General features: G+C 38.7%; 1 protein-coding gene across 2 annotated transcripts in view; it reads left to right on the forward strand.

Annotated features, from left to right (window-relative positions):
• LOC105945278 overlaps window positions 1-11,268 on the forward strand; it is a 42,585-nt gene extending 31,317 nt beyond the window's left edge. Inside the window, exons 4-6 of one of the 2 annotated variants that reach the window (XM_031894326.1) lie at window positions 2,778-2,875; window positions 4,642-5,448; window positions 10,548-11,268. In XM_031894326.1, the coding sequence (XP_031750186.1) occupies window positions 2,816-2,875; window positions 4,642-5,448; window positions 10,548-10,856 (1,176 nt within the window). In that variant the 5' untranslated portion in view covers window positions 2,778-2,815 and the 3' untranslated portion in view covers window positions 10,857-11,268. The remainder of the gene's footprint in view (window positions 1-2,777; window positions 2,876-4,641; window positions 5,449-10,547) is intronic. The other variant, XM_031894327.1, reaches the window with a different exon arrangement.
• The last annotated feature ends 1,448 nt before the right edge of the window (window positions 11,269-12,716 follow it).

The raw sequence follows: 12,716 nt of genomic DNA on the forward strand, positions 1-12,716 counted from the left end.
GTTATCCAGAATGCTCAGGACCCGGGGTATTCTGGATAAGGGATCTTTCCGTAATTTGGATCTCCATAACTTAAGTCTGCTAAAAATCATTTAAATATTGAATAAACCCAATAGGCTTGTTTTGCCTCCAATAAGAATTAATTATATCTTAGTTCGGATCAAGTACAAGGCTCTGTTTTATAATTACAGAGAAAAAGGAAATCATTTTTAAAAATGAGAATTATTCGCTTATAATGGAGTCTATGAGAGACAGGCTTTCTGTAATTTGGAACTGGATAATGGGTTTCCAGATAAGGGATTCCATACCTGTACTACAAAAGTATTCCATTTTATGCCCATAAGTAATGCAGGACTGCCTGCATTACCTCTATAAATTGATAAACCAAGAGACCTCAGGGTATTTTCTGGCAAATTCATTAGTCTTGATCCCACACAAGATTTACAAGTGCACATTTTGTTATTTTGGAATTTTAGGTCAAATGGTTTTCAGATGGGGACTGATGCCAGAATCTGTGTCCACAAGAGTGAGAACTTGAACCCCTGGAGTTCTTGCAGCACTTGCTAATTCTTGCGCCTCTCTCCTAATAACATTGCAGGTTTCTCTGGCAGCTTCTGCAGTCCTGATACTTGTTACTTTATGTACATAAATGTCATTTACAACTGCAAGCGCAGTCTGCTCAAATTAATAACAGGGCTGCGGCATAACAGGTGTACCTCTTCCCCAAATTATATTACTTATTATTGTTATGTTTAGAGCAATAGGGATGTAGCGAACATCGCCAAAAATGTTCGCGAACCCGTTCGCGGACTTTCGGCAAAACTCGCAAATATTTGCGAACTTTGCGAACCCCATAGACTTCAATGGGAAGGCGAACTTTAAAACCTAGAAAAGCCATTTCTGGCCAGAAAACTGATTTTAAAGTTGTTTAAAGGGTGCCACGACCTGGACAGTGGCATGCAGGAGGGGGATCAAGGGCAAAAATTTCTCTGAAAAATACTTTGTAAAAAAAATAACGCCAAAAAAAAATGCAACCTATTCCTATGTATACGCAAAGGCAAAAAACGCGGTGGAAAAAACCGAGACAAAAAGACGCGGCGCAAAAAAAACCGCAGCGAACCCAAAATGGCGAACATCGCCAAAAGTTTGCGAATTTGCGGACTTGAGAACACCCGATGTTCGCGCGAATTAGTTCGCCGGCGAAGAGTTCGCTACATCTCTATAGAGCAACACAATAATTATACAATTATGTAAGCTGTGAGTGGCTTGCTGCACTACGATCTTTACATGTTGCATGAAGTCAAATGGTTTGCACTTGATGGGTGGAAACACTTATGGATGCTTTGGTGCAGAAGCCATAAAACCCTTGGTACACTGCAAGCTCCCCAACTCCAATCACAGTGTCAGTACCAGAACTCAGTGCAGAACACTAGTCAGGGCCTTAGCACCCATTTGTCATTGAACTTGATCCTAGGGCAATTACAGATGTGGTGTATTACATGCAGCAACTGCTGGTAATCATATGATTTAAAGTGTTTTACATGGATGTGGAGGGGCAGGTAGGGGCACTTGGGACAGGACATTTCCAGTGGGCAACACTGTCTTGTCTGTCATTGCCCTTAGACAGCCAAGACACTTATATAACTTATATCATCAGTTCAAGTTACCACTACCAGGAGGAATTCCACAGATTCAAGCTGTACAAAAATAGAATGCAATTGCTTGTAACCCTTTTGACCGTTTCACTGCTTTTACTGTTCTGTGTGCCACTGCTCTCTGAGAGAATGCACATTGCTGTGTCCTTATTGGCATTGCTTATTTGTATTGTTAGTTCTTTACAGAATTATTACTCATATTATTGACTCTTGTTTGTAGAACTGTAACTACAGGGTCTCCCTCACTGAATAAATGTACTTAGCAAAGCTGTGCGGTTCGGTACTTTGTAATATAAAGACAAGTGTAGCCTTCCTGGAATCGGGGCATGTGCGCTTTACAAAAACACGTGGCTTTTTGTGGTACACTTATTTTTTTGAGTGTCTTTACCCCACATTCAGTTTTCCAAATGTGTTGATTTTTACTTTAGATAAAATAACAGAAATGATGGATGGTTTGGGGTATGTTCGTCTAGGGGCCCCTTCATGCCAAATATTTAGTCAAACTATGCACATCGGGCATCAAACTGTTCAGCGGACCCCTACCTTTCACATTTAGGCAGTTTCATCCTCCCACCCCGACTCCGACACACGGACCCGCCCTCCCACCCCGACTCCGACACACGGACCCGCCCTCCCACCCCGACTCCGACACACGGACCCGCCCTCCCACCCCGACTCCGACACACGGACCCGCCCTCCCACCCCGACTCCGACACACGGACCCGCCCTCCCACCCCGACTCCGACACACGGACCCGCCCTCCCACCCCGACTCCGACACACGGACCCGCCCTCCCACCCCGACTCCGACACACGGACCCGCCCTCCCACCCCGACTCCGACACACGGACCCGCCCTCCCACCCCGACTCCGACACAGAACCCCTCAGTGACTTCTAATATCCTTATCATTTACAGTAGGGGGTACATTATCCCTTATAATACATGAGTGATACAGTTCCGTGTATAATTCAGCCTGCAGCCATTGTGCCTTTATATGGTCACAGAACCCCTCAGTGACTTCTAATATCCTTATCATTTACAGTAGGATTAGACTGGTCCAGTTTAAAAAGTCCTGATTGACCCTGCTGCCTAAAATGACTCTTCCCCTTTGGAAATTTTGCAGGAAGGAGTTTCAGCTAAGCATAGAGCAAGGAGCAAGACATGCAGCATGATAGCTCTGGGACAGAAGAAAAGTTTGTAATATTTGCTTGTGCAAGTGAGGTAATGCTATCAATCTAAAATATATGAGTTCTGGGGGTATTATACATAATAAATGCCACTGCATTCATTTATATATTTCCGAGGCTTTAAACATTAATCTTCCTAACACAACGATACAACAACTAGCTACATCCTTTTTATTTCAATGGACAGCTAAACCAATCAAATATTTAAGAGCCAATGGGGCCGAATCACTAAAGTGCGATAAAACGTGCGCTATTTATAGCGCGCATTAAAAATTTTATTGCGTCTTAATTTTCGCAACTTTTCGCACGATTCACTATTAGTACACTTGCGCTATTTTACGCGCGGTATTTCATGCGATATTTTTGTCGCGATAAATAACGTGCACAGTATTTTTCGCATGCACGCTATTTATCGCGACAATCGGCAGCATAAAACTGGCGACATTTTGCCCTGGGAGAGCACAGAGTGCTAGAGAGGTGCTGTATAAATGTTTATTTGCAAAAAAAAACCCCAAAAAAACAATAAAAATATAAGTAAGAAAAAAAGGAAGTACTAGAGATACTAAAATGGGGGGGGGGGGGCATTTAAGAATATTTAGCCAAATACTTAGGGTTCCGTTTGCTAAAATGGCTTAAATTAAGTGGGAGATTTTAGACACAGAATAAATGGCAAATATGTTATGGGCACTTTATTAAACGGGAACAAATATAATATTGCAATTATTCTGGCAACAAAACATTCACAGTTATCACACTCGCCAGAAAATACGCTACGTACTAATTAACGCAAGTTTTACTATTCAGCAAAATGGGCTAAAGACTAAATTGTTGGCAGAATATTTGCAAACATTTAACCCATATATACGGAAGAGCAGTAGGGCCACCAAAAAAAAAAAAATTCCGGTGAATTATGACTTTTAATCTCATAATTATGACTTTTAAAAGTCGAAATTATGACTTTTAATCTCATAATTATGACTTTAAAAAGTCGAAATTATGACTTTTAATCTCATAATTATGACTTTTAAAAGTCGAAATTATGACTTTTAATCTCATAATTATGACTTTAAAAAGTCGAAATTATGACTTTTAAAGTCATAATTATGACTTTTAATCTCATAATTATGACTTTAAAAAGTCGAAATTATGACTTTTAAAGTCATAATTATGACTTTAAAAAGTCGAAATTATGACTTTTAAAGTCATAATTATGACTTTTAAAAGTCGAAATTATGACTTTAAAAGTCATAATTATGACTTTAAAAAGTCATAATTATGACTTTTAATCTCATAATTATGACTTTAAAAAGTCGAAATTATGACTTTTAAAGTCATAATTATGACTTTTAATCTCATAATTATGACTTTAAAAAGTCGAAATTATGACTTTTAAAGTCATAATTATGACTTTTAATCTCATAATTATGACTTTAAAAAGTCGAAATTATGACTTTTAAAGTCATAATTATGACTTTAAAAAGTCATAATTATGACTTTTAATCTCATAATTATGACTTTTAAAAGTCGAAATTATGACTTTTAATCTCATAATTATGACTTTTTAACAGCAGGTTTTGTAAAAAAAAAAAAAAAAAAAAAAAGACTATTCCTACCACAAGGTGTCATGGCTCTTGCAGCCCTGGGTGCAGTCCTGCTTGCAGCTGAGTTACACAGGACATTACAGTCACTAAGGTAAAGCAGGGCACTTGGGCTACATTTACTACATACTCACTACACCTCACATTTGCAGAACAACGTGCTTTTAACCTTACAATGCCTGACAGAGAAACTGTTTTGCAGTTTTATTTTAGACTTGGATTAAGTAACAATGAGATCCTTACCATTTTAGCACATGGTCATGGTGTTATAATAAGTTACAGAACACTGAAGAGACTGTGTAGGAAACTTGGCCTTTATAGGAGAAAGAATTACACAGACATTGCTGATGTAATTGATTTTATTCAAAGTGAAATGGAAGGATCAGGACAGATGCAAGGGTATCGGTGGCTACATCTACGTCTGATTCAAAGAGGTTTTGTTGTGACCCAAAAAACAGTAAGGCAGATTATAGCCGCCATTGATCCAGAGGGAGTGTGTTTGAGAACTGCTCACCGCTTACGAAGGCGTCGGTACCACAGTCAAGGTCCCAATGCTATTTGGCACATAGATTCTTATGATAAACTAAAACCATATGGAATTGCAATTAATGGCTGTATTGATGGCTTTAGTCGTTATGTAATCTGGATGGAAGCTTTTACTACCAACAGTAACCCCAAAGTAATTGCTAATTATTTCATTGATGCTGTTACCCTGAGAGGTGGATGTCCAGAGAGAATTCGTACCGATCATGGCACAGAAAATGGTCATATAGAACAAATGCAGAAATTTCTAAGGAGACAGCAAACTGATAATTATGCCGGTGAAAGAAGTTTTATGTATGGCCGCAGTACAGCAAATCAGCGCATTGAAGGATGGTGGAGTATACTGAGGAAGCAAAATGTTCAGTTCTGGATCAATCTTTTCCAAACCATTCAAAATGACGGTCATTTCTCTGGAAATTTTCTGGACAAAAGTCTCATCCAGTTCTGCTTCTTAAACCTTATACAGGTAAGGCTTATTTTTTTTACTGTTGGTTAGGCCAATGTTAAAATAATTTATGACTGTTTTATCCTACACAGAATATGCAGATGGCTATGGGTCTCACTAGTGCACCTGCCAACGTGTCTCCTGTCCTATATATCTATCTATCTATCTATCTATATCTATCTACTGTATCTATCTATCTATCTATCTATCTATCTATCTATATCTATCTACTGTATCTATCTATCTATCTATCTATCTATCTATCTATCTACTGTATCTATCTATCCATCTATCTATCTATCTATCTATCTATCTATCTATCTATATCTATCTATCTATCTATCTATATCTATCTACTGTATCTATCTATCTATCTATCTATCTATCTATCTATCTATCTATCTATCTATCTATCTATCTACTGTATCTATCTATCCATCTATCTATCTATCTATCATCTATCTGTCTGTCTATCTGTCTTTCTGTCTGTCTATCAACTATCCATCTATCTATCTATCTATCTATCTATCTATCTATCTATCTATCATCTATCAACTGTATCTATCTATCTATCTATCATCTATCTATCTATCTATCTATCTATCTATCTACTGTATCTATCTATCTATCTATCTATCATCTATCTATCTATCTATCTATCTATCTATCTATCTATCTATCTACTGTATCTATCTATCTATCTATCTACTGTATCTATCTATCATCTAACTATCTATCTATCTATCATCTATCTATCATCTATCTATCTATATATTTATCTATCTATCATCTATGTATCTATCATCTATCTATCTATCATCTATCTATCTATCTATCTATCTACTGTATCTATCTATCATCTATCTATCTATCTATCATCTATCTATCTGTCTGTCTTTCTGTCTGTCTATCATCTATCTATCTATCTATCATCTATCTATCTATCTATCTATCTATCTATCAATCATCTATCTGTCTTTCTGTCTGTCTATCATCTATCTATCTATCTATCTATCTATCTATCTATCTATCTATCTATCTATCTTTCTATCTATCTATCTATCTATCTATCTATCTATCTGTCTGTCTATCTATCTATCTATCTATCTATCTATCTATCATCATCTGTCTGTCTCTGTATCTCTCTCAGCCTGTATGTCTACCTGTATACTTGTCAGTGTATTGGTATCGTCATCTATCTTTTTATCTATCATCAGCCTGCTAGCTATCTACCTGCCTGTTTATCTATCTATCTACCTCTCTATGTGTCTATCTATCTGTAATTTAAGTCTTTCTATTCTTCTATATATCTATCTGTCTGTCACTATCTATCTATCTATCTATCTATCTATCTATCATCTATCTATCATCTATCTATCTATCTGTCTGTCTTTCTGTCTGTCAATCATCTATCTATCTATCTATCTATCTATCATCTATCTATCTTTCTATCTATCTATCTATCTATCTATCTACCTACTGTATCTATCTATCATCTATCTATCTGTCTATCTATCTGTCTTTCTGTCTGTCTATCATCTATCTATCTGTCTATCTATATATCTATCTGTCTTTCTGTCTGTCTGTCTATCATCTATCTATCTATCATCTATCTATCTATCTATCTGTCTTTCTGTCTGTCTATCATCTATCTATCTATCTATCTATCTATCTATCTATCATCTATCTATCTATCTATCTGTCTGTCTGTCTGTCTGTCTATCTATCTGTCTTTCTGTCTGTCTATTATCTATCTATCTATCTATCTATCTACTGTATCTATCTATCTATCAATCTATCATCACCTGTCTGTCTCTGTATCTCTCTCAGCCTGTATGTCTACCTGTATACTTGTCAGTGTATTGGTATCGTCATCTATCTTTCTATCTATCATCAGCCTGCTAGCTATCTACCTGCCTGTTTATCTATCTATCTACCTCTCTATGTGTCTATCTATCTGTAATTTAAGTCTTTCTATTCTTCTATATATCTATCTGTCTGTCACTATCTATCTATCTATCTATCTATCATCTATCTATCTATCTACTGTATCTATCTATCATCTATCTATCATCTATCTATCTGTCTGTCTATCTGTCTTTCTGTCTGTCAATCATCTATCTATCTATCAATCTTTCTCTCTATCTATCTATCTATCTATCTATCTATCTATCATCTATCATCTGTCTATCTATCTGTCTTTCTGTCTGTCTATCATCTATCTATCTATCTATCTATCTATCTGTCTATCTATATATCTATCTGTCTTTCTGTCTGTCTATCATCTATCTATCTATCTATCTATCTATCTGTCTTTCTGTCTGTCTATCATCTATCTATCTATCTATCATCTATCTATCTATCTATCTATCTATCTATCTGTCTGTCTGTCTGTCTGTCTGTCTGTCTATCTATCTATCTATCTGTCTTTCTGTCTGTCTATCATCTATCTATCTATCTATCTATCTATCATCTATCTATCTATCTATCTATCTGTCTGTCTGTCTGTCTGTCTGTCTGTCTATCTATCTATCTATCTATCTATCTATCATCACCTGTCTGTCTCTGTATCTCTCTCAGCCTGTATGTCTACCTGTATACTTGTCAGTGTATTGGTATCGTCATCTATCTTTCTATCTATCATCAGCCTGCTAGCTATCTACCTGCCTGCTTATCTATCTACCTCTCTATGTGTCTATCTATCTGTAATTTAAGTCTTTCTATTCTTCTATATATCTATCTGTCTGTCACTATCTATCTATCTATCTATCTATCATCTATCTATCTATGTATCTATCTATCTATCGATCTGCCTGTTATCTTTCTTTATATCTATATATCTATCTTTTATTAGCTATCTGTCTGTCATCTATCTTTCTGTCTATCAATCAATTATAGATCAATCTATCAATTTGTCATCTATATATCTATCTATCTATCTATCTATCTGTCTATCTCTCTTGATAACAAAGCAGGCCTTAGAAAGAAGATTCCGCATGAATTTGCTTAGATTATCTAGAATCCTATCACATTCAGCACAAACAGGGAGATGCTCTTTGTTAACCTAGCTCAGTACTGTCCAACAGGCCACGACCCCCCTCTGTAATCACCCTGTATTGATTAAACCTGTAATCCCCTGTACTGTTCACACTTTTGAATCCCTGCATTCAGGCAACAACTTGTTCACCACCTGCATTGTTTACACCTCAGGTTCAGACTGTAAGTACCCACATTGATCACCTCTTCACACCTCTGACTGTAGGAACAGAAGCAGCAGCATTGTGTCACTGTATGTACTGCCTGAGCTATGCTGCCTCTGTGTATGGCAAACACAGGCAGCATAAGCCACACAGAGCATGGCACACACAGGCAGCATAGGGCAGACAAAGAATGGCAGAATGGTGCATAGGCGGCATAGGGCAGGCAGAGTATGGCACACACAGGCAGCATAGGGCAGGCAGAGTATGTCACACACAGGCAGCATAGGGCAGGCAAAGAATGGAACATCGGTAGCATAGGGCAGGCAGACTATGGCACACACAAGCAGCATAGGACACACAGTGTGTGTGCCATACTCTGCCTGCCCTACCCTGCCCGTGTGTGCCATACTCTGCCTGCCCTATGCTGCCTGTGAGAGGTGAAGCTGGCAGGGGTTTGTTCTGGAAGTTTGTTGGAAATAGCCATTAAAAGGCCCCTAAGGTGTGTAATTATGTGCTGGGGGATGCTGTGCTATCCACAAGGGAGGAGGAGGCATATGGATTTAAAGGAGAAAGAAAGGCAAAGTCACTTGGGGGTGCCAACATGTTAGGCACCCCCAAGTGACTTAAATCGCCTACCTTTTACCCCGGGCTGGTGCCCCTGCTCGGAGAGAACAGCACCAGCCCGGGGTAGCAGTGATCGTTTCCTCCTTCCTGGTCCCCTGCGCGCGCATGCGCAGTAGAGTGAATAGTGGAACTTTAACAGAAAAGTCAGCTTTTCACTCTACTGCGCTTGCGCCGACTGCTGGCATTTTCGGAAAGGGAAGCCGGAAGGAGGAAGCGCTCGCTACAGGTACCCCGGGCTGGTGCGGTTTTCTCCATACAGGGGCACCAGCCCGGGGTACAAGGTCCCCCAAGTGACTTTGACTTTCCTTCTTCTTTAAGGGTGCATCTTGATTTGATGATAATAATAGATCATTATATAATTATGTTACATATGTATGATGGTTGATATCCCCGCAGTGAGCACCAAGCATTTGTGTTTTTGCTGCACTACCACCATTAAAGGAGAAGCAAAGTCATTTTGGCATTTTACTGCCAATAGATTCACCATATTAGTGCCACCTAGAACACTATATTTATTCAGAAACTATTCCCATACCTGAATAAACAGTTCTTGAAACTTTCTCCCTTTGCTTAAGACAGCAGCTTCCATTTTAAGTAGCTTCCTGCTGCAGCTCTAGATTTTATAGCTCAGATCACACATTCCTAAGGGAGGGGGGAGGGAGTTCTTAGCATTATTGTGGGAGGGGGGAGCAGGAGAGTGCTGCACAGACTTGGGCACCAGGAATGAAGGATATTTCTAAGAGAGGAAGTCTAACACAGAAGAACATGTTTACACAAAGGAAGATAAGAAATCCTGTTTTTATTTTGATAGAGGACTCTGTGCAGCTTTTCTGTGAGTGCTTATGGCTGTATTTAAATAGACATTTCTGCTAAAGCTTACTGAGTTTTTACCTTTCCTTCTCCTTTAATGTGGGCATGGTCTTAAAAGTTCTTGAGATAACATGGGTGTGGTTTAAAGTGGGTGTAATTTAAAAAAGGGGAGTGGTCAAAACTATCTTCCATTAGCGGCCCTCCAATATGTATGCTAGAGAAATTCCGGCCCTCTGCACCACAGAAGTTGGACATCACTAAGCTAGCTTAATATGCTGTGAGCAACATCACCGGTAATGTTTCACTCAACTTTTTACACAGTTTGATAAATGTACCCCTCACTCACTGTAATTTCACCATCCACATGGGGCCCTCTAACTGATCACTCAGGTTTTTATGGCCAGCCTTTTGTGAGATCAGACGCAATATGTCCTCTTTGAATGCAAGACTTAGTACAACCTTTGTATCTTCTTCTATATATTTCAGGATGAACTTGATGAAGTTGTACAGACATGGAACTCCCACATTATCAGACAAAGCAGCCAACAAACGACCTATGCAGGGAGACCTGCACTTCTGTACCTGTTACCTGGCGTGTATGGAGTAGAAGATCGACTTAAACCTGTTGATAGTGATGAAGTTAGTTTATGTAGAGAAGAGTGTCTTCCAAAGGGGCAATATCCCTGTGACAAAACAATTTTTGATTTGTGCTGCCTACTAATGGAAGAAAACGCTTGGGGAGCCCCGGAAGACCCTTTTTATGCGACTGACCTTTACATCAAATTGAGAAATTAAATTTTACCTAACCTATAAGAGGATATTACAAATATGCATGTTTGAAGCAATGTAAAACAGCTCATAATAGTCACTAACAATTGTACCAGTATAAGAGTCCAGAGGTTTGGGTCTACTGCTATTAATGTAGAGCATATGAGAAACTATTGTTAAAAGATGCGAACGGCTATTAACTGCATCTTAATCACTTCCATTTAGTATCCATTTAGTAGCTAACTTAGGTTTGGATACTAGGAGTTCTCATTCCGTGGTAGATCAAGCACTGGACAACACCCTGTTCTAAAACAACTGTTTTAATGTTAACATTTATGAAATGCCTACAGAATTTATGTAATAACACACAACTAATACTTGCCTATAGTGTTTTGCTATAATTGTAATTAAATTATTGCTGAAACTGGATTTAACCAAATTATACTGACTTTTTTTTTAATTAATTTTAATTAAATCAAATTCCCTCTTTATTTTAGCCACATTCTTACACAGCTGCATAACAATAGGGACAAATGTATTCAGAAAAGGGCCCAGTGAAGAACTTTAACCTATTTTACCCAGTTTCCTGTGTCCAAAGGAAACCTACCTCTGCTATATTTTGCCATCATTGTTTTCTTTCCCTGCCAATTTAATCACATTTGCTACCTGCCCTCTATATATCAGAAAGACATGCATCTAAACTACAGCATGCTTAGAACTTTTAGTATGGCCATTGTTCTGAATTTTACCATTCAATGGTGAACACTGGACATGAGAACATTGCACTGGATTATAAATCTGTCCCAAGGTGCAGATCACCAGGGCTGGATTTCTCCGTGAGGCGCCCCGAAGCCGCCGCTGTGGCTGTCCCACTCTGTGCATGCGCGAACGCGACCCAGTGCGCATGCGCAAACCCTCCTTTAAACTCCCATACGGAGCAGTGGGGAGAGGTCCCAACTGCTCCGTATGGGAGCCAAATTTAAAAATTTTCTTGCGGCGGGACGGCATGCCGCCCCTAAACTTCTGCCACCCTAGGCCCGGGCCTTTGTGGCCTTTCCAACAAATTCCACAGGCTGCCTATACTTTATGTCTGACACATGAAGTGCACAAATCTATAGCAACTTACACAGATGAATGACATGCAATTTAGTGTGTGTAATGTAATGCAAGGATATGCCCACCTACTGCCCCACACCTACCTGTACCTAATGAACACTAGACCTAGGCAGCAATATATTTGTCAGACACCCGTCATAAGTCTTTTCAGTGGAACAGAAAGAACTGTTCCCACTGGAGTTAAGTACAGCCTGCAAGGCAGTGTGCACCCCCTCCTGTGCTTAAGCCCTATAGTATTCCCAAGGATAGTGTCAGATCTTGTGTTTCTTACATGTGAAATAATGCAACAAAAATGTGTGCTGAATTGCTTCTCATATAGTCCATTATCGTGGTGCTTATGCCACAGAGGTGGGATTAGCAGCACAATTACTGTGAGATACAATGTAAAGTAATCAGTGGCACATCTTGTTACTGTGATGTCTATAAGGAAAATTTCACTAATTCCAGCACTAGCCTTAATTTTCCATTGTCCTAGGACACTTATAATAGATCACCAGTAAGTTCTGTTGTATTTAAATAGAAATCTACAGCCATTTGTAATGCAATAAACACTTTATGGCAATGGCACACACTGGTTTTATTGTCTGCAAAGAAACAAAATACCATGTCACTGCCCTTAATGTAAATCACAGTGTATATTACTCACTCCTTGTGAAAATGCCCCCCTGAGCATTTTTGTGTGATTATGTGAAGTGACACCTGTGGCAGAAGTATTACATATTACTCCCATTTTACACTTGAATTTACCTAAAAAAAAAAAAACACAGCTCA

This window comes from Xenopus tropicalis, chromosome 10 (assembly GCF_000004195.4).
Source record: "Xenopus tropicalis strain Nigerian chromosome 10, UCB_Xtro_10.0, whole genome shotgun sequence".
NCBI classification, from domain to species: domain Eukaryota; kingdom Metazoa; phylum Chordata; class Amphibia; order Anura; family Pipidae; genus Xenopus; species Xenopus tropicalis.